We start from the raw sequence: 27,353 nt of genomic DNA, 5'->3' as shown, positions 1-27,353 counted from the left end.
ACAATGTAATAATGATGCATATGTCAATCGATCAAAACATGCCCAAAAAGCGCGTCTCTGGGCATAAGGGCACAACGCTCCAAAGTTGCAATAGATGGACTTTCCGTGTGTAGAAGTCGGGGCCGGATTGCGAAGCATTTATGTCATGATGTCTGCTTTTATGTAGGCTTCTGACTCCAGAGTGTGCTGATTTATGCTTTTATGCATGGTGTCTCTTCTATTGCAGCAACTTATGCTGGTCTTCATGATACGATGTGTTTCCTGCGTTGTTTCAAAGTGCTCGTTAAGGACGAAGACTCCTCGCATGTCGTGCTCTGGGAATTGGTAGGCGGATTGCGGATGTAGTTGACTCCGGCTGTCACAAACTCAAGAGGCATTCATTTAGGGGTCCTTAAATACACTTGCAGTTGCGTACTAGAAATGTCTTCTAAGGCATTATTCCAAACCACACACCACCACGGAGAGTTACAGGATGATAATTTCAAAGCACAAGCGTGTCTTATCGTATTGGATGAAAGCGGGCTATATTGGAGCTACCTGTCGAGGTTCCGGTCGAATTTATACTACCCCAACCCTAACCCTAGAATATGGTGTTCGCTGTACCACCACGTCGATTTGCGTATGGTCCGCGTATGCTCACTTATTCCAGGAATCGCGGGTGTATATAGCACGTTGTAAAGTATACCAAAGCTTCCAAGGCGTCGTGCTAAACGCCAATTCATGCCCTGCACTCAGAATGTCCTTGTCGTGGAGTGCATTGCAGAGCACGCATGCATGTCGAGTGCATATGTAAGACCTCGCAACGAAATGGACGACTTTGCATCCCGCAAACTCCCTCGTGTCAAATCAATCACAGTGGAGTCTGCTGTCCATAGTCAACCGACAAGTGGCCGGGCATAGTCCGCTCATATCGAATAGGCAGCTGCGCAATGGAGAACGGCCCATTCCCAATGCTCGAAGGCTCTGGCGGAGTCAGCTCTCCCCGGATATTCGCCGAAATCTTCTTGCGAACATCTTCGGGACTGAGACCGGGACATGCGAGCAGATATACCATCTTGGTATAAGCCGCCTCCATGGTCATATCGTACCCAAGCATGATACCTGCCTCGACCAATTTGCGTGCTGGCTCATATGCGTCGCTCACACTTCCGTGCAGACACTGGGTGACGTTGACAATAGCCACGCCACGTTTGACGGCCTTTTCAAGCGTAGGAATGATGGAGAGAGGCATGTTTCCAGCGCCGAAAGTCTCGAGAACGGCACCGCGGATGTGGGGTGAGGAGAAGATGATATCAACCAACTCGGAGGTGATTCCTGGGTAGATTTTCAGTACGACAACCTTGCTGCTGTCAACTTCCACCACGTCCTTGGTTGATTTGGCTGTCATCGTAGGTGTAGGATGTTGGAGATTGTCCCAGTGAACGACAATACCAGTTTCGGAGACGCTGGCTAGTGGTCCAGCATTTGGACTCTCGAAGCCGGAATAGCTCGAAGCGCTGATTTTGGTGATGCGCGTGCCACGAAGGAGTTTGTGACCAAAGTACACGGCCACTTCAGGGATGCGCAGATGGCTGGCCAGAACAATGGAGCCAAGGAGATTGTCYGAGCCATCGCTGTCAGCGAAGAACATGCTACGCTGTGCTCCGGTGAGTACAACCGTTTTCTCGAGATTGGGCATTAGCATGAACGATAGTGATGCAGCTGTGTAGGCCAGCGTATCTGTGCCGTGACAGATCACGAAGGCGTCGTAACTGGCTTCGTTTGATCGAATCACTCGAGCCAGCTGATTCCACGTCGGCGAATGGGCGGTAGAGCTGTCCAAAAGTGGATTGAACTCGAGTACTGCGGCACTTATCAACTTCACTGCTACCATTCGCATTGGTGGCCTTTCAACTCACCCGTGCATCGCACATTCGCGCCGTTCCTGTCTCGAGGGAGTTGGAGAGTTGGGGCTTCGCGCGAGACTCCATGCTCGTCCACCACAGGCGATACAGGAACCGGCGTTCCATCGTTGAAGAGTGGCTTGGGCGTGAGACACTCATCGAGGAAGAGCTTTGAGGTGACCAGTCCTTCGGCCGAGTCTTGCATGCAAATAGTTCCTCCAGCCACAATCAGCAATACGGATGGCTCGTACGCCGCTTCTGCTGGAGCTGCCTTCATGTCGCCGCGCGAGGTGGGAGCGGTCCTGTTTCTGTTATTGGCAGATACGAAAGAGAGCAGTCGATATATGCCGGATGACATGTGCGATTGTGAGGGAGCTCCAGATGTTGAATTCGAGTTGTTGGGATCTGTGCCCTCCTCACTCGTCGTTCTGGACATGTAGGGTGAATGCATTCTGGAGGTCGGATTCGATCCGGCCTGTTCGGGACTGCGAGATTGGTTCGACTTTTTCTTGAACATCTTGATGTATGTTGCCCGATCACTTTCTCCGTTCCTCAAGCTATCTCAGCTTGCGAAAAGACAAGACTGTGTTAAGCAGCTGGCGAGCTAGTCATATCATCCCGTACATAGAAGCCTGAAATACCATGGAGCGTTTGGCCACGGGTGGAGTGAAAGGTACCGAATGGAAGTGTGAACGAACCAAGGGGAAGGGAAAAAAGACTGGAACCTCTCATCTCACCACCAGATGAAAATATTTTCATTCACCAAGCCCACACTCCCATGGGGATACGTGACATGCAACCCACCCAAGGGGTATGGTGGTATGATAAGCCACGATGAACCCGAACAGTAAGTTCTGGCGAAGCTATTACCCCATCGCAATCAAGAGGACTTTGTGGAAGTTTTCAGCGGGAAGGACCGATGCACGTGACGGCTTAATGAACAGCCTGGAATCTTCAGTACAGCTCAATGAACAATCCTCAATACTCGCTCGCTGCTACCTGGTACTGCTGGACGATACAACAGCACCYCGAAGAAATGCTACGTTACGCTCGCTTCTCCGCCATATCCATGCTTGTCGTTACTTTCGTGCTGAATGTGGCACTCTTCAGCCTGATGCTTCTATCGCTCAATTCCCAAAAACAATATCATGTTCGCCATCCACATAGTGCATGTTCCTTCGCTTTGTACGCGCACAACCCAAGCGCAGACCACCTAAACATACCATTAATCCACTTCAGCGGTATCTACGAACGTCCCTGTCGTAGATATAGTCGCGTTCGTAGATGCGCTCATCGTACTTGGACCGGGGAGGAGCTGGAACCGGTGGTGGAGGCAGCATCTTGGGCAGACGCTCAATCTCGTCCCGCTCCCATTGCAGTTCCCGAATACGCTCGCGACGTTCACGTTTGATGTCCTCGGTGATCTCCACCAAACGTAGTACATCTTCCTGTTTTGATGTTAGCAGTATCCGGAAATAATCGGTTCTCGTCAACTCACGTAGCGAAGATACTCAATGWTGTAGAAGTGACCATCGGTCTCCTCGTACTCATATCCCTGCTCATCGATGGCCTCCTTGATCACTAGGTCTTTGGTGACTTCAGTCCACATCCGGTCCCGCTTGCGCGGCGGTGGTTGGGATTCCTTTCGCGTTTTGGTAATCTTAATTTCCTCCTTGATCTCGCGAGTCGGCTCTGGCGGAGGAGGAGGAGGGGCTGGCGCTGGCGGAAGCTGAGGCTGCGGGGACGGCGCATAACCATTGCCAAACTCAGCTTCGTATGCACGGTCGCCAGAAACAAAACGACCGCGCCTCTCGCCATTGTAGCGCTGCCAGGTGATCTCCTGTCGGCCACCACCAACACCATCCATGCGCACACGCTCGGTGCCTGGAGGAACATCGACAAGAGCCCAATCCTTGGTCGCGCCATTATAAGCCTCTCCAGGGTACGCCCGAGAAGCTATCTTGCTGTTGTAGTAGTCGGCTTCCGCCGCGATCTCGTCGTCGTACTCATCCTCATACCGTCTCCGCACGGGTGCCTGTGATGGTGCGCGAGGAGCAATGCTTTGAGAGCGCTTGCTTGGTCGGATTTCCTCCTCCTCATCCTCCGTGTCATACCAGTCCTTCTCAAAGGTGAAGTCCTCCTCGTAAGCCTTGCCATTCCGCGTGCCTTTGCGTCGAATCTCCAGCTCGAGGTGCTCCTCTCTCTTTTCTGGCTTCTTTTCTGGTTTCTTCTCCTCCTTCACTTCCTTGGGTGGTTCTTCCTCCTTCGCGCGTTCAATCGGGTGGTCAATATGTCTGTGATGCGTGATTATCTCCTGGATAATGGGTGGCAGATATTTCGGCTCTGGTGGAGGCGGCGCTGGTTCAGGCTCTGGCTCGGGCTCTGGCTCGGGTTCAGGTTCAGGTTCGGGTTCGGGCTCTGGAGTCTTTTCTCTTCTTCTGATGATAATCTCCTCCTTCTCGTAGTCACGTGGAGGAGACCGACGTGGTCTTCGGACGATCCATTCCTCATCCTTTCGCGCAACCAGCGCGCCCTGGCTAGGAGATCGTGGCCTGGGCGCCGGGGCACTACTCTCACGGATCTTGATCTCCTCTCTGTAGCTATCACGGCCTCTGCCCGGTGGAGAGCGTACCTCACGGATATCAATCTCCTCTCGTTCAACTACACGTGAAGGCCGTGGTGCTGGTGAGTGTGACTCGCGGATTTCAACCTCGGTTCGCTCCACCGTTCGAGGCGGACCTCCACCACGTCTGAACCGGATCTCCTCGACAGGTGCTTCGCTGGGAGGGGGTGGTGGCCGACTCTTCTCTCGCTCTCGCTCACGAATGGTGATGTCAATCTCCTCTCGCTCCTCACGTGGAGGCTCGCGTGGTGGGGGCCGGGAGCGGGTGCGTTCGCGGTAGATGACTTCTTCTCGATCGCCAGCATCACTCCGCTGGCTTCGCGGATAGGGCGGACCGCGCTCACGCTCTTCGAACACGATCTTCTCTATCCGTTCTGGGGCCGGACGAGAGCGTGGAGCGGGCGAACGGCGGTGATATATATCCTCATCTCGGATTTCCTCCCGCACAACCAGCTGCCCCGCGGTCGTCTTGCCATAGTCTTCACGGAGGAAGTCAGGCTGGCGTGGGCCGCGACTCACTGTACTCTCTCTGTCCTTGACGAGAGTCTCCGCTCGGCGCTCTGGATAGCGTTGGCGGGTTATATCCACCTCCAGCTCGTCGTCGAAGTTCCGGTCGCGGCGTGGGCGGCGATAAATGTCGCTCTGTTCATCCCGCCGAGACATTCTGAGTCAGCCAACGCCGGGTGCGTGCGTGCTGGTGCTGGAGTGATGTTGGGCTGACAATGTTGATGTTATGAGATGTTTGATACGCAGCAGCAGCAGCAGTGAAGCGACACCAGCGCTATGGGAGGCAGTCGCACTGCAGAGAGAGTGTGTGGGAGTGGCAGTAGCGGGCGGTGTGCGTCAGATGAGCAAGACGTTCACCTCGTTTCAGCCCGCCGAGACAGCTGCTGACAGYGACACTGACATGTATGTGTGGAGGACAGCCTGCGAGGTCGAGGAGGTAAGATATTTTGGGTCGTGTGCGCTCTTCTCTGTAGTATGAATGCTGCTTCCTGCCTCTGGCACCGGCAAGGCAGGCCGTCCCTACCGCGAGAGGCTTGGAATATGATTGAACCTGAACAAGGACCTGTGGTGGGGGGAACAACCTGCGGCCTGACATCACTCGCGGCCCTCATTGATCTCCAATCTTCATCAACTTGTTTGCCGTGCTGCTCTGCTGTAGCGTGGGCATCTCATTTGTGCATTTGCAGCATGCTCCATCCCGGCTCATCAGGCATGCTCGCCTGCTGTTCACCATTCTGCTGCCATCGGCAAGGTTCGGGTCGGCGGGAACAGCATCGTTTTGGCGTTTGGGCTCCTGCCGCGTGGGTGCCCATGGCAGGGATGGGCGCGCGCACCGTATCGGCACAGACTCAACGCCCAACCTCTGCCCGGCAGGTGGTTTGATGATGCACTTCACTTCGTCATGCGCTCGTCTGCAGGAAGGTCTCGTYTCATCCTCATTCTTCTGCTATAATACACTCCCTCCAGCCACCCGCAGAAGACGAAGGCTGTCGTTGCAACACAGCGCTGGGCGACGAGTGAGCACCGACATACTTGACCTCTGAAGGAATCAAGCGCACTGTACTGTAAGTTGGTACTAGTACTAGGTAGGCTATGCATAATGTTTCTGCGGTGTACGAAACGGGTGACGGTCGGTCGGAGTGGCAGGTTGCCTGAAGGCTGAGTCACAGACATCTTCTTCCTCTCTTCATCTTCATGCTCAGCCGTGGCGAAACAAAACAGGCATCATCTCTCATGTACAGTCTGAAATGGCCAAGAACAAAACGAAGGTCGCAACACAAGAACCGCTTGTACTGGACGGCAGGCACCTTGAAGGCGGCGGACAGCTGATCAGAATCGCCATTTGCCTTTCAGCACTCACAAGCAAGCCGATACAGATCGAAAATGTGCGCGGCAACCGTGCCGGCGGTGGAGGTCTCAAAGCTCAACACCTCGCTTGTGTCAACTGGCTAGCCAAAGCGAGTAATGCAAACATTTCGGGTGCAGAGAAGGGCAGCAAGACGCTTCTATTCAGCCCGGGAAAGCTTGAGGGTGTTGTCTCGCCCGCCTTTACGGAATGTGCATCGAAAGATGGGAGCCACATATATCAGACATCGCTAGACATTGGTACGGCTGGCAGTACTGGACTGGCATTACAGGCCGTATTACCTTTTATCTTGTTTTCCAATCTCCCTTCACATGTCCCGATTCACTTGAGGATTAGCGGCGGAACTAATGTCTCAGGGTCGCCGTGAGTTGTCCTGATGAGGAAATGTTGGAAAGCACACTAATGCTGTTTAAGCTCCTTTGAATACATCAAGCATGTGCTTCTTCCTACTCTCCACCGAATCGGATTCCCAGATATTAAAGCCTCTCTAGGCAAGCGAGGATGGTCACAAGGTGGATCGAGTATYGGAAACTTCACTCTGGAGATCCCTCCACGGCGAACACGTACTCTCTCATCGTTCAAGTACAGACCCGACCATACGATGTCTTACAATCCGTGCCAACCATCACACCTTCGAGCCGTAATCATCGCTCCGACAACCTGCCACGATCACTTCCGTTCAACCCTCCTACCTGCCATTCAGCAGAACTTCTCAACAGACTTTACAGCAACATCATCAAACCTCTCYATAACCTGCGAAGGCAGTCTTCATGCGAAGCGATTCTACTTTATTCTGGTTGCCACTGTGTCCTCGAACGGAGCATCTTCCACTTTGCAAGAATACACCCTTGCTAGAGATTGGCTGTACGATAAGAAGATCTCTTCGCTTGATCGCACTGCAAGTGAGATGGTCAAGCGGGTGACGGCTGAGCTAGCTGATGAGGGGCGGTCTGGGACTTTCGTGGACGAGCACATGCGGGACCAGCTTGTAATCTTTCAAGCTCTCGCGAGTGGGAAAAGTGAGGTATACCCTGGAAGGAATATGGAAGTTGCTGATGGTCCATTGCGTGAACCAAGTTTGCATGCGAGGACTGCAGAGTGGGTAGCGAAAATGGTCCTGGGCGTCAAGTTCGATTCTGAAGGAAGTTGCGAGGGTGTTGGATTTGGGGAGGGACAAGATGTTGCCACCCTAGCCAAAGGTCTGGACCAACTGCAACTGTGACAGCAACGAAAGTCGAGCTTATGGATGCCGAGTTGATTGAGTGAATGAATGCTGAATCTATCAAATCCATCCAGTCCTCCGTACATCCATCCCACCACGTCCTCACAAGGAAGGCCATTCCTTTCCAAATCTTACACCCTCTACATCGCCGAACTTGTCCAATCATGAATTCGCAATGCTTCATCAACGCCCGATTGCGCCACGCCGCTCTGCCTCTTATCCGGTCGCCGCGGCGTCTATGCTGGTTGTACGCCTATCTCGCAGGAAGGATTTCAACAATCAAATCTGCAAGGCTTTTTAAGTGACGGTGTAACCACCGTCAACACGGAGATCGGCTCCAGTCACGTATCCGGCGGCGTCGCTGAGGAGGAAGGTGACTGCTCCCATCAGGTCTTCTGGGCGGCCCATCTTACCCTGAGGAATCAGGCTCGTCCACTTGGCAGCCAGCTCGGGGTTGTCGTCCAGAATCTTCTTTGTGCTGAGAATTGTCAGTGGTGAGCGTTGTCATGTCTCTTCAACAACTTACAGAGCAGTGAGCATGTATCCAGGGGAGATGCAGTTCACACGAATGCCAGCGTGAGCCCACTCAACCGCAAGAGAGCTTGCGAGATGTCTCACGGCAGCCTTGGCGGCGTTGTATGGAGCCTGTGGCTGTGGAACGTTGACGATCGCACCAGACATGCTGCCAATCATGACCACGCTGCCCGCCGACTTTCGCTCCATCAAGTGCTTGGCGACCTTGCAAGACCAGAGGTAGGTTCCGTCCACATTGACGCCCCATAGCTTCTGTATACGATCGTGTGGGTACTCGATGGCGTCGAAGTTCTCGGTGAAGCCAGCAGAGGTCACCAGGTGGTCGACCTTTCCATGTGCAGCCAGGATCTCATCCATTGCAGCGTTGACGGACTCGGGGCTGGAAACGTCWCAGTAATGGGCGGTGACCTTGGGGACTTTGGCCGCGCCGGGGTTCTCCTTGCGGAATGTCTCCATGAGGAGATCAGCTTGCCTTTGACCTTCCTCCTCTGTGATGGGGCGTCAGCACGAAGATGGGATGCAGTGAGGATGTTGCGTACTGTTGAGATCGACAATGGCGACGTCTGCTCCGCTGATGACAAGCGCCTGGCTCATGACCAACCCAAGACCTCTGGCTCCACCTGTARCAACACCGCTTCGTCCTGAAAGGTGGTCAGATGGAGATTCTCTTTGTTGGTGGAGGTCCTCTTACCCTCCAAGCTGAAGGTGGCCAGTGTTCGTCGGAAATGGAAACCTCCACGGCCTTGCACGGGCTGTCTATACAGGTGTGAGATTGTGGACGTGAAAGTGTGATATTGGCAGCTTACGAGCTGGGGAGATCCTCCTCTTCAGGGTATTCGACACGAATGGTGTTGTCCGTTCGTGAGAACTGCCCTTCGTGCTCAAAAGCACCACGTTTGCCTGCGGTTGAGTATTCATCATGCTTGTCGAGTTTTTCGTCGTCGGACTTTTCGTCACGACGGATTGGAGTGGTTGCCAGACCACGGGCGGCGGGTCTGGTGAGGAAGGTGGCTGTGGGTGTGCGTGCGGCGGTGGAAGAAGCTCTGGAGACCTGCCGGAGCAGGTTGGACTTGAACATTATGTGCTTGATGAAGAAGGAAGGAGATGAGATGGAATGGATGTCGGCGGAGATTTCGATGGAGCTCAACTTTCCAATGTAAGGTAGATGGTCAAGAGCGAGGGTTGCTATAACAATGGCGGTGTCAAGACTGCACGCACGGTGGGCTGACGACGGTGTTTGGCACGAAAATTCGAAAGGGTCCCGGCGGATGATGAAATGGCCCACTTTCTACTTCTACTTCTTTCTACTGCCTGCCACGCAATTAATGATCAAGTCATGCCGTGCCTTTCCTGAAGGGATGAATGCAGACTGCTGCTTTGCATTTTGTTGACTGCTGATCGTTCAACCCTTTTTGCTTCCATCTCCAGCTCAAGCTGCTTGGACATGCCCACGCGAACCCATTGACGTAGCGTAGCGTAGCGTAGGTAGCTTGCTCTGGAGAGCTGTCCCCGGGGTCCGATCTGCAAAGCGACACGCTGGCTGAGGCTGCTCCGCGATTGGTCGATGCTGGGCATGTGACTCCACCTTTTGCAAGGAGGGAGAGATAAAGATGGGTGCCGTCCCGTATCAATCAAACACACGGCATTTTGTGCATTTTTGTTGATCTTTACAATGGCTTTTGCAGTGTTGAGATCCCGTCTAAGGTGTCATTCATGGCGGCTAAAAGGAACGGATCTTTGGATGAATGCCAGTGGATGAATATTCGATTGCACAATTTGGCCTGATCCGGAAGCAGTGTGAAACCTGGGATCTGGCCATCTTTGTCATACCCCTGGACCACTATCCCGCAAAAGAGCTATGAGTTGGGGAAGCGCTGTTGCTCTGCACGACGCTGGCGGCAGAGTGTTTGGACACGCTGTAGGTGCAGGTGTCCGTAAGGAGGTGGAGCATGACCCACTTGAGCTATATGACTGTGACTGCTTTTCCGGAGTGACATATCGTGATCCTCACAAGACTGGTGCTTTGRCCGAGTGGTTAAGGTAGACTGATCTCGTCTGCTTAATCGTGATCAGAAACTAACAGAGACAACAGGTGCGCCCCTGCTAATGCAGTTGTAGGGCGTTTCTTCGGAAGCAAGAGTTCGAATCTCTTAGGCATCGACATCTTTTTGCTATTGCTGTGTTCTCTCGTCTTTCATTTTGCCGTTGTAGAGCATCTCCAAGGTCTGCAGAACGCCCTAAGCTCCTCTCTTACTCCCCGCGATATCGACACGATTGGATTCGTTGCAAAGTCACTCAAGCTTCAGCCAAGTCCAGAGAGCACAGTGCCAGCTTTTGGGGACAGCTTCAAAGTAGTGAGTCTTGGTTACAGCAACGTGAAGAGTAGACCAAGGGCCTTGAGCCCGAARTTGAAGCTTGCCGCCTCTCCTTGTAGTAAGTCGACGACAACGCTCACGAACAGATGGCTACAAGCACAAACAGCAGCAGCCTTATGGAGAGTCAAATACGATGGAGAGAAGTGCGACTCTTTTTACACATACAGTGGCAGCATCATGCAAGATCTGCTGAAATCAACAGGCTTCCGCGAAGCAGTTCGATTCGTGGTACCACAGCCTGCAAGTCGTGGCCCATAGGGCGAATGAAGGATTCAATACTTCAACACTGCGGCTCGCCAGTTAAGAGGCCGGAGCTCAATAAATCTCAAGCATTGAGCTTCAAAGTAGTGGAGATCGAGTCCTCAAGGCCGATCTGGCTTCCTATGGCCCTTACTTGAAGCTGGACTGCCGTGTTGCGAGTCAAAGGACTTCGTTCTGCAGCTACCATTGGCGACGACGAAGTAGGATAGCCTAGAGAGGGACTCCTTCAGAGAGGGACTCCTGATACGAATGGGACAGGTTCATCAAGCGAAAGCAGGTGAGGTTCAATCAGCCTCGCATGTCGTAATGAAGAACTCAAATATACGCTGGATGCCAGTGAGGTCAGCTAATGATGGTCGTACGTGTTCTTTCGCTGTACGGTCGACGAGGCCTTGATGGAGTTCTTCAGTCCGCTCTGAGTGCAATTTTGGCATGGTTCGCTCCTGATCTTCGATGGACGTGCATTGCTTCATATATGTGTAAGGGTTCAAAGATACATAGATTGGATGGCGTGTTACAACCATCGTTTTCTTCTTGAGTACTTGTTAAACATAAGAAAGACGACCAATCGTCGTTGTAGTCAGATAGCATCCAGACGTGAGGTACAGTCCAACACCATATATGTATATCAAGCATTTACCCGATACTTCCGTCGCTCAATGTCTGGTCAAGAAGAGTAAAAGGCTACGGTGATCATGTCGCTGTTGCGTCCAAAGTGTGAAGTCATGGTGAAGTCCGCCGGGAAATAGGAGGTGGGCTGACCGGTCTTGGCATTCAGAAATTTATTCCCGGAACCACTATTGTTGCAACCAACGATCAATGGTGATGTCTCTGGAGGGGGAATCGTAGAGTAAAGAGTGCTGATTCGCATGGTAATCGATGTGATCGATTGTTAGACGGTTTGCCCATGTAGGAGGATCTGGAGGCGGAAAGTTGTATTGAGGTATATTTACATTGTGGAACCTCCCATCTCCATCAAATAGCACAGCTACTTCCTCAGGCACTTTGGCGGAGTGGTTAACGCGTTGCCCTGCTAAGGCAATTCCGTAAGAGCCTCTCCAATCATGCGGCATCAACAGTGACTAATATATCAACAGTTCGGGAGCGTGTGTTCGAATCACACAGGTGTCGCACATCTATCATCTTTTTGCCGTTCTACTGTTCGTTCCCCACTCTAGAATCATAGCTGAAAGCTTTACAAACGTCTCTCTCAACATGAATTCCATGGTTTCCTTTTGTTCAGCAGTCACCAAAGGGCCTACACCTCCCCGTGTATTATTGCGTAGCAGCCAGCGAATTGTACAATAGCACGACGTCATACAACCGAATCGAATGCTGTGAACAGGCTCCAAGTGACTCACCTTCTTCAGGTTATGCGTGGTTGCGATGTTGTGTGATATACAGAAGACAGTACATTCGCCCTGGAACGATGAGTCCCACTTCGATACCGATGGCACGCTTTCATTCATCCTGACAGCCGATACGTAGCGACTCTGTAAGAAGATGCTACAACGGAGTATATATGAGGAGAAGGGAAGATGCCATCGTCGATCCGTTTTATTCGGTTGAATACCCCTGAACTTCCTCAGGACAATAGGCTAATATCGAGCTCATAGTGAACAGCGATGGTGTATACCTCAACTAGATAGTAAACAAAACTCCTGATAGGAGTTCTCGTCGGTGATCATCAACGGATGTCTCATGTAGCTACTGTGTATAGGGCTGGTTTGGAAAAGGACGGAGGTCTGCTCAACATAGCTACCGGAGACCATCTAAGCAATGGAAAGCCCAAGCTATTGAGATCACAGCGAGGATCACACAAACTACCAAGAAGAAGCCATCTGATCGCGGCTGAAGAGCTCCAAGAACGTGAACCTTTGCCGTTCGTACCACTTCCTTTCCCAACGACGAAAATCTTGGACGATGGTATCACAACACATCATGATGCCGAGATCGAACAAACCAACAAGAAATGAGACGTTGACCATAAGAGATGTGCTTTCTTTGACTGGGGAATCACTCTAGCAGTCGAAACGCAGTCGCTGCCATCAGAATGAGTCAAGTATGAGTTTTTTTTTGCCAGGATGCGTCACACCAACTCTTGGTATGTGTAGAACGCACAGCTCCAGCATTTCATGTATACATACCCCGTTGATTCGGAACCTGCAAGATTTGAAGAATAACAGGCACAGTTTCAACTGTTGTGCACTCCAAGGCCTCTTCTTTCAGATTGTATATGTGCGCCTCCTCTCAAACCCGAGCAACTAGCAACCGACGAGACGCAAAAAATGTGTGCTTACAAACGAATAAAGATGTGACGAAAGTGATACATAGCATTCGTTGAAGAGAAGACAACTCTTCTCCGCCATGTATCGACGCACACAAGTGACCTGTTGCAAGCTCGATCCCCATCTACCAGCGACGATTGTGCCCACGGCTTCCAAGTTGTCTGCACCTGCACCCGTGAAACTCCGCACCGCTTCAGTCATAATGAGAAAGTGGAAGCAAGGTGAGCAAGGCATACGGCCATTGACTGTTGTCAAAATTGACCATGAAAACATGGAGATAAGAGCCGTGCGAAAGAATTGATTGAATGTAATTTTGGATACCTGGTACAAGCGGCAACCGAAACTAACTCATCTCGCAGCCGCCTTGAGTCCTTGAACCCACGAGTCCCCTCCAAGTCTCATCGTCCTCCGCACGATCCTTGGGATGAGCTCTTCAGGAAGTTGAGTGAGATCGCCACCTAGGCGTACAGTTTTCTCAAGCTGGGTAATGAGCCCCTGCTGCTGGTGTGACAACGAGTCATTGGGCAACGCTGGCGGTGAGAGGCATTGCGAGAGCGTCAGCGTGCCAGTAGGGTGGGCAAGTGCATGATCAAACTCCTGTTGTAATGCCTGCAGATCGGAAGTGTCGAGATTGGCAGGTAGGAGGGATAGGCGTCGACAACCATTTCGCATATGTCAAGGCCAAAGACCATGGGGTTGTCCGCAGAGGTCGACGCCATCAGCGTAACCATAATGGACGAGGATGTATTGCTTGACTTCTGATATCAAACAAGACAGGTCGACTATGAAGGTCTCGCACTCGTGAAGCGCCTTGCATCGCTCGATGAGGTCAGACAAGAGGATGCCCGCGTTCTCACAAACAGTGGTGAATCTGTGCTCATCGGTGTCGGCATCAGGGTGAAAGTCTTCACCATCGAGAACTTGGTGTGGTGATGCTCCAGGCGTTCGTAATGCACACCGACCAAAATTGGAGATGAAGCAACCTCAATCTCTGACCGGCCTCTCGAAATCGGCGTTACTCTCGTCGTCCGAGAAGATGTTTGACCGAATAGTGCGGATCCAAGCAGCTCAGCAGGTTCTTCGCCAGCGGAGAGCGGGTCAATCACGACGGGGACGGGAGATTATCCACTGGCTGAGCTTGGCGGGAAGCATGGAAGATGCTCTCAAGAGTTGGACTGCTGAGCGGACGGCGCCATGGTTTGCGGCAGCTTGAAGGATGCAACGATGCACAGCTAACGCCTTAACCGCAGCAGTGCAAATGGATGGCTGAGAGGTCGGCACTGGAGTGATGCAGAGATTGATTGGCAAGGCTAGCAGTAATGGATTGACCGTGTCGCCATCATTGTGTCGCCATCGCCATCACCTCAATGTGACCGCGGCGGCGGCGTTTGAAATGCCATGACTGTCGCGGTGGTCGGTCGAAATAGCGCGGAGTCTTCAGTACCTGCGCAAGAGGCAGATGCGATTATCGTTGTCGTGATACACCGAAGAAACGAGAAGACACATCTGAGGAAGATGTGGTGTTTGTTAAGTCGAAGAAGAAGGTGGAAGCTTGTTGACGAAGTTTGTGCTTCACAAAATGCACGGTCCATCTCCTCCCCTCACACTCACCTCACCTGTCCATGTGCTCCCACTCCCACTGCTTGAAACAAAAAGCGGAGATTCACAGCGCGTCCATCATCAACCTTTATCCGCCATTACACCCCGATGACTACACTGACGGGATCAGGCGGTCCCAATCTATCGCTGCCAACTGCTCACTGCCAACTGGTAGGTGACAGGTAGGCATACACTTCACTTCACTTTATATGCTCCGCAGTACACGCGCATATGCTCCCTGCGCCTTCCCCTCTGACTACGAACACCCGCAAAGAGTGTGAGGTATCGCGATCATCAATTCTTTACTCTACACAGCAGTGCATCCAACACCCACTGCGACAAAGGCCGGAACAGCGGGTGGAAGGACAACGTAAGGCGGACCACGAAGACGTCGTCAAGGATGAGCACAAATCTAGTCACAATGGCAGCCAAGATGAGGCGAGTGATTCTGAGGATGACGAGCCTTATGCCATCTATGACGCCACGACAAGCCTGACATCAAGAAGGTCAAGCTCTCTATCGAGGAGCATCAACAGAGCTTCGACTTCAGTGCCTACATCAAGCTCGCACATGACCAGCGCGAAGTGTCTGCATCATCAGAGAAGGTCATCAAGCGCGCACAGTTCCCCGGCGCTGTGATCTTGACGAAAGATGCCCAAGATGAACTCGGTCACTCATACCTACGACCACAAGGGCAAGCGCTTCAAGGGCAGCATCTACCCAAAGGAAGTCAAGCTCACCATGTCTACCGACGAGTACGACAACTTGAGCCCCGCGGACAAGGCGCAGCTCGACCACGTTCGCTTGCCTCGGAAGCTGTCAATTTCGACGAACCGTCGTCGCGCCCACGCCCACAAGCGCAAGAATCGCTGCCACCTTCTCAACAAGCGACTTACCCTCGACAAGAGGCGCGCAGAGCATCAACAGAGCTTCGACTTCAGTGCATACATCAAGCTCGCAGGTGACCAGCGCGAAGTGTCTGCATCATCAGTCGCTTCTGCACCGAACGAGAAGATCATCAAGCGCGCACAGTTCGCCGGCGCTGTGATCTTGATGAAAGACGCGTCCGGCAAAGTTATTCGGTCGGAGAGCATCGACTGCTCGGATGCTGAGCTCGCCTCCCGGGGTTTCTCTCTTCAACTTCGCCTCTCGATCGCACGCGCCAAGTCTCAGGCCTTGCGCGTGCGGAGAGTGGAGGGCATGGCGTCCAGCAGTGTGATCCGTGTGGTATCGGAAGGCGCCTCGATCACTGATTCCACCACCCCTCCCACTGACAAGGCTGTATCCAAGCTCACTGCCACGGACGCGCCGATTCAGTCTGAATTGGCAACTACTGGAGAGGAGCCCGACAACTCTACGTCTACTCCTTGCACTCCGACCGAGGCCACAGCAAGTAAGAAAATGTAATAACGTCGTCGTGCAAGATAGCTGCGATGATGCGCTCTCCGAAAGCAAGCCACCTGAGTATGCTGCTAGGCTCCGCTCTAGATCATCAACACCCGTGACGGCCGACGAGGGCAATGATCATGATGAATCCATGCCGACTCAGCCCTCGAGGCGTCTGTCTTCTAAGAGACGCAAGGTTGTCAAAGACAGCTCGGATGACTATTCACCACCTCAACCTCATCTGCAGTCATTCCCCGCGGTCATTTCGGCAAGCTCTGAAGATGACGGGACGAATCCACCGATGTAATGCAATGCAACGCAAAGCTGCCGCTCTCGTCACAGCTCTGACGCCCTTTTAACTGACGATGGAATCCTGCTCTCTGAAGGCGACGCCGAGGACAATACTGCTCCGGTCTATGCTGGCCCGTTAAAACTAGCGAATCCGTACGAGATCCTCGATCGTATCCTGAGCCACATCGCCCTTGATGAGGGGCGTAGCTACAAGAATTTTGTTCCGAATGCCGCTATTGCTCACAGCTTTGACACCTTTCTAACCGATGACGGAATCCTGCTCTCTGAAGATGACGCCGAGGACAGTACTGCTCCGCGCTATGCTGGCCCGTTAAAACCAGTCAACCGGCACGAGATCCTAGATCGTATCCTGAGCCACATAGCTCTTGATGAGGGGCGTGGCTACAAGACTTTTGTTGCGAAGAATGGCGTGAAGACAATCACCGCATTCACATATCGCAACTTCGCTCCATCCGACCGGGAGGCAACTGTCGAGGCTGCATACCGAAAGCTTTCAACTTCAAGCCTGTGGGTGAGCCAGACTTCGTTTGGAATACTGAGCAGCTCGAGATTCTTGTCAGCATGAGATCGAATACTGGCAAGATGAAGTTTGTGTCTGGACCTACTGCAACTGGTGAGACGACGCTGCAAGAGGCAGAGCTGTCGATATGAGAAATCATCAACAAGAGCAGCGCCCTGAACTGCTCTCTCGATTGATTAACGGCCACTCTGCTAGTAGCAGGCATTCCAACGGGCTCCAAATCATCGAGCCTATAGAGAGCGAGGCTCAGGACATTTTGGAAATGACTAAGGATGCCTTATCCTGATACATAATATTCACATCGACAGCTTTGGCAAGAGGTGACCATGAAATTTCTCCTGGACCTCGGCTTCAAGGTCATCTACGATGCACCCGCGAATACAAACATCGTCAACTTCATGTCGCGCTTCCACCGCGACTTCGACACAACAGAAATCATTTGCGCTGCTCCAAGCTCAGCAGATCTGAGCTTGCGTGATGATTGTCAGGGTGCAGGACTGGACGAGCCCACAATTGGCGAGATCCAGAACGAGATCCTCTTCAATCAGCTCTCAGCCGAGCTCGATTCCAAGGAAATCAAGCGCAAGTTTGTTCGCTCTCGCAAGTTCCATGTCCGCCAGCGCGTATTTCAGGTTGCAGCAGACAAGGATCGCACCCAAGATCATCAGTTCTCCTTTGACGCAAAATTGAACGAGTCCGACATTAACCGCGGCATGACTCAGGACGGCGAGTGGACGGATGATGCGGACCACGAAGATGACGTTAAGGACGAACACAAATCAGGTCACGGCGCCGGTCAAGCTGAGTCTGGCGATGACGATGATGAAGACGATGGCGAGTCCAAGGACAAGGCGATCAAGCTCTCTCTCGCCGAGGGGCAGGCTCTTCCCAATCACGATGTCCCTCGGCTCACTCCAGGCTGGACATGCAAGCGCTACATCGACCCCGACACCAGCTCAGGCAAGGAGGCAGTTCCGATTCCTGTGTACATCAGCCCCGATGACAAGGTCTTCTACGTTCATCCCGACAAGATCAACACGCGCCCGGAGACTTTCAATCTTTGGGACAAGCTTCAGGAGTTCATCGAGCGCGGCGCGGAAGAGAAGATCACTGACTGGATTGATGAGTCAACCGGTTTCAAGGATGTACAGGCCATCAGCGACTTCAAGAATCTCTACACCCGGGCTTGTAAGATTATCGTCGGTACTTCCAAGATTATTTGCTGCACCTCCGCAGTCGCTGCCGGTAACTTCGTGAGGAACAACTTTGCGACTCCGAGACCAATCTTGCACCTCTTCGGACTTCTCTCGCTCATGGACCTCCCCCTGTCTCTGTCTCTCGTAAAGTAGATGGGGCCGAAACAGCTTCGTCCAGCCGGACGAGGAAGGTCGGGTCAAGATTTCCGGTGCCTGTTGTAATATTTAGCCTGAACATCAGCTTTCGAAGAATTGGACTGTGCTGCACCGCACCTGACAGCAAATTGGAGCCGGCGGCTCATGTTGACGATTGGTAATCCCATTAGAGGGTAAGTCATGGAGATGAAGGATCCGATTTGGTTGTCAAGACATCATGGTTTGATTGGCGGGTAGCAGCGCGGTTCGACATGTAAAAAACGGAAAATGAAACAAAGTCATATCAAAGTCAAAACGCACTGGATATGTTCGCTTTCGAACAAAAATCAATCGTAGCCATTTTCTTCATTCTATCTGAACTCGGTGTGATTCACGCCATGTAATGTACCGCACCCACCTGCTCACGTCGCAGTCCATACCTAATCCTACTAGCTAGCCGTGCCCGTGGCAGCATCTACAGAGTCCTCGCCACCGGCAGCCCCCGCTACAGCAGGCTTGCTCACATCCCAGCCGTCCCCGTCAAGTTCCACCTGCTCCTTGCCCTTTTTGTCGTTGGATTCGTTGTGATCAGACTTGCCATCATTCACGAAGGTGCATTGGCAGCTCGTCGTTCGGAATGCGCTTCTGGGTCGTGACGAGGAAACTGGTTTTATCTGCGCCATGCTGCCTAATCGCCAACAAGAGCAATGGGCTATGTTGCTTGTCGGCAACCTTGGAAACGTCGGTATCATCGAACGCCTTGCCCATCATCGGACCTCCAACACTTGTCTGAATGTCCTTCGCGCGAGTGAGGGCCACGTTGACGCGATTATTATCAGCCATGAAGAAGAGCTGGGACTTCTTCTCCGCGTCGGTGCAGGTGTGAATGAAGCAGATCCAGTTGGCCTCGGTACCCTGGGAAGAGTCGATGGTCTGAACTTTGGGCTGCATATTGCGAGTGATTGAATTGTCTGCTGTGCGGATCTTGATGAGCTCCTCTGTGATGCGGTCAACAGCCTCGGCGTAGCCGACGATGATCTTGCATGCGTCGTGCGTGTCAGTCTCGAAGATTTTGCGCATCGCGGGTACGATCGTGTTGACTGTGAACATGACCTGCTCCATATTCACTCTGGAACTGGTCGTCTGGTTCATAGACACTGAACCGGGCACAATGAAGTGGTGATTTCGCAAAGTGCGCTCGTTGATTTCCAAGGCATACTCGTTACCAGATGCGGTGAACATGTCCCGAAGCTTCTCAACAACTCTGTTGCAATTTGGAAGAGACTTGGCGAGTGGCTTGTTGCAACACGGCGCGGTTCTAAGCTTTCCGCCGTAAACGAACTTGTTGGGAATACGCACAATGGCAGAGTGCATGCGAGACTGCTCAACGAGCTCGAAGTGGCGCATGCCCTCCTCAATTGCGCGAGTGAAGTATGACTTCTTGAGCTGAGCGTTCGCGTAGCTGGTGGTGTACATGCCACTGGATCCAGTGACGACAGGTACCAGCTGCTTTGTGTCGCCGAATGCAACAACCCAAACGACGAGCTTGGCCCAGCAATTGTACACGATGGATCCCCAAAAGTTGGGCTCGGTGTCCTTGGCACTCTCCTCCTTGAGGATGACAACGCCCAGCGACGGTCTGGCGCCATACTTGCCAGAGAAACAGTTCGTTCTCACGAGCTTGCTGCAAACAGAGGCAGAAGTACCGCAGAGAAAGCGAGTGTGGGCAAGCTTGATCTTGCAGCAGAGTTTGTAGACGTAGTGGAAATTCTTAATCGCCTCATCATCCTTGAGTCCAGTCTTCTTGTCGATCCAATCGTTGATGGGCGTGGCTGCGGCGCGCTTGATGAATGCCTCAAGCTCGTCGTACGCATCCTTGGTCTCGTCTTTGTTGACAATAGTGGACGGATGCATGGTAGAATGGCGACCATCAGTGTGAAGGTACACAAGTGTCTCGATCGCAACCTTCTCATTGGTAGACTTGTGTACCTTGCAAGACCAGCCCTCTGGCAGCATGGGTAGGGCAGGATCCATGATGCGGTCGGAAAGTAGAAGGCACTCATCATATGGTGGGATGCTGAAGGAATCCTCTGTAGGTTCGCGAGAATCATCGTGCTCCTCGTCCTTCTCCTCACTCTCAAAGCCAGTCTTCTGCTCGTCCGTGACCTGTGCGCGATCCTCGTACAAATCACCCCAGCTGCTCAAATTATGGTACACATCTGTCTCGATCTCTGGCTCGCCGTACTTGAAGCTGTGTGTGAGGCGCGTAGCGGTGTGGTTCTTGGCCTCGGCAAAGACCCTCGTCTGCAAGTTGAATCGCTTGGACGCGAAATGCTTGTTCGCTGCATCATGGCGCATAGAAGCAAGGTGATCGAAGGTGACATCATCTGCGAAATCGCCAGGTGTCAAGGCCTCCACCTGATCGTTCCTGCTCTGATCGTTCAGACTGGAGTCGAGTGACCGCGGCGCGGCGCACACGGGCTCGACGCTCGGGAAGTTCGCAGTCATGCGCTCCATGAAGTCTACAACGTTGGTATTGGCGGGCGCGTCAAAGACGACATCGAGACCAATGCTCAGGAAATAGTATGCCATCACCTGTTGCACAGTTGTCTTGCCAGTTGCAGCTGGGCCAGAGATTAGGAGGAGCTTCGTGGTGTCACCCTTCACTTTACTCAACACCTTGAGTTGCTCTGCATTCCACTTAAAGTCTGGTTGACCGTCTGGCTTCCAGTTCATGATGCGCTCGTAGACAGCATCCACCTTGGCATTCCATGATGCAACATTGGCTCGCTTCGCCTGTGGGCACTCGGAGGGATTAAAGTTCTCCTCGAGCTCGGCGATGGGCTGCTGGTTGAGCAGGAATGGATGCCACTGCTTTGCTGCATCGCTTCCCATGATGTTGATTGTTGCCATATTCTGCTTGTACAGCGTGTCGTTTGGCTTGATTGTCATGGTGACATCGTACGGATGCGGCATGTAGTTGTCTTTGCCGGGAACGAATTGCTTGCTCATACCGGTAGACTTGTCCTTGCCGCCGGGCGGTGCAGTCTCGGTGGCGTTGGAGCCGAGGGAAGCAGTGTTGCGATCTGTGAGCAAGACAGCAAGGTCGTAGTCCTTGAGAGTGAAATTGAAGCTGACAACAACGCCATTTGCTTCCTGGAGATGCTCGCTCTTCCTCGAGTGCCAAGTCAGCTTGACCTTGGTGCCGCCAGGAATACGGATGGGGACCTTGGCATCCTCGTTGAGGACCTTGAACGGGCTAAGCTTGATGGTGGCGAAAGGAATGTCGCCCATGTGAAATAGACGCATCTGATGCGGGTTCGGTACCATTTCAGTCTTGACACGTGTAGTGGTCTGAACTTCCTTCTGCATCGGCGAACAAAGCTGCTCGAGCTGGTACTTGGTCTCCCGATGCTCACCCTCAACTGCCTGCCCCATCTTGACCCGATATTCGTCAATCGAGCGGAAGACGTTGACAGGCAAGAAAGGGTACATGAGAGCTGGAAGACCACTGAACTTCTTCTCCATGAGCTGATACGGAGTCGGCATCTCGTCGGCCTGCACCTTGATGCCGCCGCTCGCAGATGCAAAGGCGTAGAACGGGTCGCGCATGAAGGACTCGGGAACGTGTGTTGTATCCGGGCCGTTGGGAAGATGCTCAAACGTCCGACGGAGGGTATTGTCGAGTTGCGCGATGCCTGGGACATAAGATTGATTGGCGGCAGCATTGTCCGCCATGATCTTGTCCTGCTCATCCTTGGTGAGCTCACTCCACTGCCTGCGGCGAAGGCCATCCTCAGGCTTCTTCTTCCGGATAGCTTTAGTATGTGGCTGATAGAACTTCAAAGTCATCGGCGTCGAGGTGTAAGTGCTGGTCGTCATTTTGAGAAGAAACTTCCAGACTTCCCGATCCTCGGCGCTGAAATCGGCGCTGAAGGCAGCGAGCGCAACGACACCGCTTCCTTTGAAGGCACCGTTGCAGTTGAAGCTCATCTCAAACACATAACCGTAAAGCTCCCCGTGATGAGAGAACTTGAACTCCTTGAGAGCACGGGTGCCAGTGAAGGGGATGATGAAGGACGCGGATGCGAGAGTGCTCGAGCTGATGGTGCTGTCCATGTATGATGCCTTGATCTTGATGGCGGGAGCAGTTGACATCTCGCTGATCGTCATGTAAAGTGTGAGACCCTTAAGGTTCCTCACATCACCATCCTCGTACTTGATGGTCGGAAACTTCTGGCCGCCTGTGAAGAACTGCGCGGGCAATTCTCGAGTATTCTCCACCACGCTGCGGGTGTAATGATCGTTGCGGGGGATATGGAGCTTGAACAGCTCCGTCGCCTTCGTGATCTCCTCCACTGCGAGGTCTTCTTTGGCAAGTTTGGCGTCGATGTCCTTCACATCGTCGAGCTGTGCGTCCGTCATCGCTTGATGTGATGAGGATGTGATGTGACGAGTGCTGGTGTTGATGGTCTACAGTGAGATGTTTGTAGGCTGAGTGGAAAAGTGATGTTTGTTGTTGTGACGGTGCGCGGCTGGTGGAGGGGTCGCGAATTTGGCGGTTGAGGCAGTTTGCCGCCAAGGCTGTCGATGTGAGGATTATTCTTCAAACAGGACACCCTCAACCTTTTGCATTTATTCCAAAGCCTCGCTCTCACACTCTGCACAGTCGATAATGTTAGAGCTGCTAGAGCTCTCGCTACTAGCAGGGTGGCCCGGCAGTTAATGGGGAGCGTAGTCGAGGGTGCTGCTTTTGTTGATGTTTCTCATACCGACAGCTCTGTTTGCCGCGACGCAGTTTGCCGTGCGGTCGAGTGGCACAGTGATTTGAAGTAGCGGCCGCAATGTGGTAACGTAGTTGTGGTCAATTATGAGACACAATAACGAAGTGGAAGGGGGATCGGGGGAGGGTTATGGAAAAAAATGGCTGAGGCGAAAACAGTAAAGAGTGAAGAAGATCCCTTGAAGTTCGAAGTTTTTGTAGTCGCAATCGCGCGGTGCGGGGAGTTGCTGATAAGAACAGCCAACGACATCACCGCCGGATTTTTCACACTCATGCCAGCTTCACTTGAGACGTCAAACGACCAGTGTAAAGCAGAATGCATGTGATCCATGCCAGTCTTGCAGGCAAGGGATCTTCTCCGAGATTCCACTCTTCGCCGCCTCTCAGGCACTCTCGCTGACATGCAGAACAGGTTTGCCTCTCCTCTCGGAACGCCTCGATACTGCTCCCAGTCGGGCAAGCGCTACCATTATGTCATATCTTTCTTGTTCGCACAAAATCTTCATCACTCCCGCATTTCCACTGGATGGTTCCGGTTCCAGGATAAGACCGCACTATCGGCCTGCGGTCTATCGAAGTTGAACTGACCGCGCAATGTCAGATCGATAGGCATCATCTTGGGTTCGTAGACTTACTTAAAACGCATATACTGTATGTATTACTCAACGGCGGCGGTGACTTACAACGTCACATTCMCATCAAGCTCTGAGTGGTGAGAAGATTAACGCAAACAAAGCATGGTGACAGCGATGGTTGGCAGTGCGAAAGGTGAGGTCAAGCGTTCGCGCGCTACACCCTTTTAAGGGTGAACTACGGTGCGCTTTTAGCGACAACTCTGCAACAATCTTTTTTTAGTAGAACTAAGGTACACTACTTACGCTACCTCGGAATATAACCGTTCTAAGAGGTTAGCGGTAATTTTTAGTTATTATACGGGCGCTTCCGATATAGCCTCTTTATCTAGTATATAGATATAGTCCTAATCGATAGATTAATTATAGAAGTAAAGTTATCTAAAGCTTATATTTATAACTATATATTAGGCACTCCCTTTATATAGTAGATAGATCGAGAAGTAGATATACGCCCGTATAATACGTTTACGACTATTAAAGTAGTACTATATAAATATCTATTAAAGGAACGAACGAAACTACTAAAAATAACTCCTCTYTAAACTTACGAAGTACCTACTATCTTTATTCTTATCGYAACCTTTTAGATTAAYRACGCTTCGACYRATTACGCGTATAATTTAYRGGTAGTTTACTYRTATTYTTAGATAATTAYRAAACCTTCGAGATCGTCCGCTTATAGCTTAAACCTYCTARRGTAGGATATTATTACTCTACTTCCTCGGTTCCTAGCTCTCCCTTAATTTCTAGCTCTCCCTTAATCTATAATCGAGTAAGTAGCTATCTTTACGATTATATAAGCTAGAAACGTATAAATATCTTACTAAACGAAGGTAGCGACTCGTCGTTATTATTATCGGTAGTATTATACTCTATAGTAGTATTAACCTACTCTTTACTTTCCTATCGAATTTAGTATTAGACTTTATCTACTAATATTTATACGGAAAGATAGTATATATACTTCTAAGGTCGGCTCTACTTTAACTACTAGCTTTAACTCTACTTTAACTTCTTACTTTATCTTCTTTTTCTTCTTCTAAGAGCTCTTACTCTTTAGAGTAGTAGTAGCCTTAGTAAGATTTGCGTTAACCTCGGCCTCGTATAATAGGTTATCCGTAGGCTACGATATAGAACGTCTCTTAAAGATAAGAAATACCTTATATTGCTTTCGAGATAGCTAGCCCTTTATATTAATATCGTTTAGGAAGATACGACTTAGCTTCCTATCTTTAAAGTCTAYATCTAGAGGTTAAATAGGCCTATCTCGGTTATTATACGACTACGTAATATATATATAGGTGTTATCCGAATATTCTATCTCCTTAGTAATATACGGTTTATTACCGAAGCTACGAATAGTAGCTACTATATCTTTAATATTATAATCCGGTACCGCGATGTCCTTAGGCGTTCCTATATCCTATTAGCGATTAATTATACGGCGGTATAGATAAATGCAATAATAGTATATAATATATATAGTATACTTAGAGAACTCCTTACCTTTCTTTAATCTACTCTACTTTAGTATCTTATCTAGATTATCTAGGGTAATATAGTATCTCGTAATAATAATCGTAATAATAAACCTAACTTATACGGTTACTATTATAGAGATAGCCTTTATAATACTATCCTTCGACCGTTAGCTAGGGGGTAGATTACCTATATAGTACTTATGCTTTAGTAGATTTATTGCCGCTTCCTTTTCGATCTTAATCTATTATATATAGGTTGCCTTTATACTAGTAAGCTACGCTTTATCTAGGAGGCTCCTACTAATATATCCGTTAAGAACCTTGTCGTCTAATATCTCGCTTTTATTAGAGTTAATAATAATTAGTATAGTRCTTAAGGATAGCGTATTCGTCCGTAGCGGTATYAGTATCGCCCGTATAATCGGTTTATTCGAAGGTGCCGGCGGTATTAGGTTATAATCGCTATAGAAGTAATATTTCTTATTATCTAGTATATACTTTATATAGTCGAATTAGGGCTAAGTAGAGTATATACGCTTCTATACTTTCTTTACTTACTTCTTAAAACTTATCGGTATAAAGCGGACTTATAAATATAGCGTCGTATACGTTCGTATAAAGGAAGGAATATCGTCTATAGGAAGGGAGTTAAAGGAGGATTTTAGTAAAGGGGTAACCCTTTATCGCTCTATAGATATAACTACGTAAAGACGGGGGATAGAGCGTACGCTATTTAATAAGTATTATATAAATATATAGGCGCATAAATTTGTTATATAGTTATTATAGAGTTCTTATAGAAATTATAGCCGGGGCCGCTAATACTAGTAGGGATAGAAGCATATTAGCTATATATCCCCGGTATATATAGTCCTATTAGAGTATTAGAACGCAACGTAATTCTATTATACCGATAATCTATTCCGACTTATCCGANATATTAGCTATATATCCCCGGTATATATAGTCCTATTAGAGTATTAGAACGCAACGTAATTCTATTATACCGATAATCTATTCCGACTTATCCGACTAATAATTAACCTCCGATATATCGCTATTACTACTTTCCGAGTTATCCTCTTTTAAAAGCTCTCTATTAATTAAACCCTCTAGTRYCTCCTTAAGCTCTTTACGCGAGCGGTTATTATCGCACTAATCGCGAAACGCTTATATAATATCTTCTAAGTCGACCTAAAATCCTTCCTACTTCCTACCGCCGCGAGGAATTAATATCTTATATAGTATATCCTTAGGAACCTTATATAGCTCTTCTACGAGGTTCTCGTATACGATCTAGTACTACGGCTTTTATACGCTTAGTATAAACTTATACGAGCTTAGTCGACCGAGCGGAAAGCCCTTTATTTTTAGAATACTTAAGTAGAGCTTAAGTATCTCCTATAGAATATACTCCTTAGAATTTATATATATTAGCAAATAATTTAAGATCTATTATATGCGTTCGCTAGTATAAATATATCCTACTTTACGCAAGCTTCTATAAGACTATTAAAGTAGGCCTTATCGATTAGATACCTAATACTTAGCCTTCCCTCCTTCTCTACCTAGTTATAGCGATAGCTTAGTATACTACCCCTTACGTGCGGTCTATTAGATTGTCTTCGTACGGGGTGCTTATTCTATATATATACGAACAAGGCTAGTTCTTTCCGTATAATAGGTATATAGATATACTTTATAATAATGCGGTTAGCCTTCTTTACTTTATAAAACTACCCCTTCTTCTTTAATATTATAAAGAAGCCCTATAATATTAAGATTAATTAGCCTAACCTATATAATTAGATTCGAATATAACGGGAGCGTTACTAAAGTATATATAGATAATATGCTCTATATACTTATATACTATGCCTTAAACCTTCCTCGTATAAGCTAGCCCTACTATACCTCGATACGGATATTAGTAGTGCTTATTTTAAATATAAAGCAGCGGCGAAAGCGTACTTTACGCCTACGAATAATCCTTACGTATTAGTATTAAGCCTACGCTATAAGGAGTGTCTCTTTACCCTTATCTATCCGAATAATACGAGGTACTGTTAAATATTAGTCGGAGGTTCGCAGATTTTTAGGGGTGGAGTAAAAGAGTATCCTAATCTTTAACTAGCTTACTGTCTCCGATAGGCAGTACTTAAAAGTAGGAACTAATGTGTTAATTAAGTTGTCTATCTAGAGATGTGTCTCTATCTCCTAAGAAGAGATTTTACCCTATATAGAGTT

The 27,353-nt window shown here is 50.1% G+C and overlaps 5 protein-coding genes and 2 non-coding genes; 3 read left to right on the top strand and 4 right to left on the bottom strand.

Moving 5' to 3' along the window:
* Window positions 1–850: 850 nt before the first annotated feature.
* Window positions 851–2,400, bottom strand: RCC_11291 (uncharacterized protein; the record flags this gene model as incomplete). XM_023776513.1 has 2 exons in its annotated part: window positions 851–1,842; window positions 1,899–2,400. The coding sequence occupies 2 exons, from the start codon at window positions 2,398–2,400 to the stop codon at window positions 851–853; spliced, it is 1,494 nt and encodes a 497-aa protein (XP_023632281.1).
* A 718-nt stretch (window positions 2,401–3,118) lies between these two features.
* RCC_11290 (uncharacterized protein) lies at window positions 3,119–5,169 on the bottom strand (the record flags this gene model as incomplete). XM_023776512.1 has 2 exons in its annotated part: window positions 3,119–3,331; window positions 3,382–5,169. 2 exons carry the CDS (start codon window positions 5,167–5,169, stop codon window positions 3,119–3,121), a joined length of 2,001 nt encoding a protein of 666 aa, XP_023632280.1.
* A 1,091-nt stretch (window positions 5,170–6,260) lies between these two features.
* On the top strand, window positions 6,261–7,601 carry RCC_11289 (uncharacterized protein; the record flags this gene model as incomplete). XM_023776511.1 has 2 exons in its annotated part: window positions 6,261–6,742; window positions 6,794–7,601. 2 exons carry the CDS (start codon window positions 6,261–6,263, stop codon window positions 7,599–7,601), a joined length of 1,290 nt encoding a protein of 429 aa, XP_023632279.1.
* A 297-nt stretch (window positions 7,602–7,898) lies between these two features.
* On the bottom strand, window positions 7,899–9,213 carry RCC_11288 (probable sorbose reductase SOU1; the record flags this gene model as incomplete). XM_023776510.1 has 5 exons in its annotated part: window positions 7,899–8,079; window positions 8,128–8,623; window positions 8,675–8,776; window positions 8,827–8,891; window positions 8,942–9,213. The coding sequence occupies 5 exons, from the start codon at window positions 9,211–9,213 to the stop codon at window positions 7,899–7,901; spliced, it is 1,116 nt and encodes a 371-aa protein (XP_023632278.1).
* Window positions 9,214–10,152: 939 nt separating this feature from the next.
* Window positions 10,153–10,295, top strand: tRNA. Its single transcript has one exon. It is a non-coding gene (tRNA).
* Window positions 10,296–11,770: 1,475 nt separating this feature from the next.
* tRNA lies at window positions 11,771–11,902 on the top strand. One transcript has 2 exons: window positions 11,771–11,807; window positions 11,867–11,902. It is a non-coding gene; the product is annotated as a tRNA-Ser (tRNA).
* A 6,905-nt stretch (window positions 11,903–18,807) lies between these two features.
* Window positions 18,808–22,632, bottom strand: RCC_11287 (uncharacterized protein; the record flags this gene model as incomplete). The annotated part of the gene is made up of 1 exon (XM_023776509.1): window positions 18,808–22,632. One exon carries the CDS (start codon window positions 22,630–22,632, stop codon window positions 18,808–18,810), a length of 3,825 nt encoding a protein of 1,274 aa, XP_023632277.1.
* Between the last annotated feature and the right edge of the window lie 4,721 nt (window positions 22,633–27,353).

The sequence above is a fragment of the Ramularia collo-cygni genome (genome assembly GCF_900074925.1).
Source record: "Ramularia collo-cygni strain URUG2 genome assembly, contig: RCC_scaffold29, whole genome shotgun sequence".
Taxonomy (NCBI): domain Eukaryota; kingdom Fungi; phylum Ascomycota; class Dothideomycetes; order Mycosphaerellales; family Mycosphaerellaceae; genus Ramularia; species Ramularia collo-cygni.
This window is presented reverse-complemented; position numbering and strand designations above follow the sequence as displayed.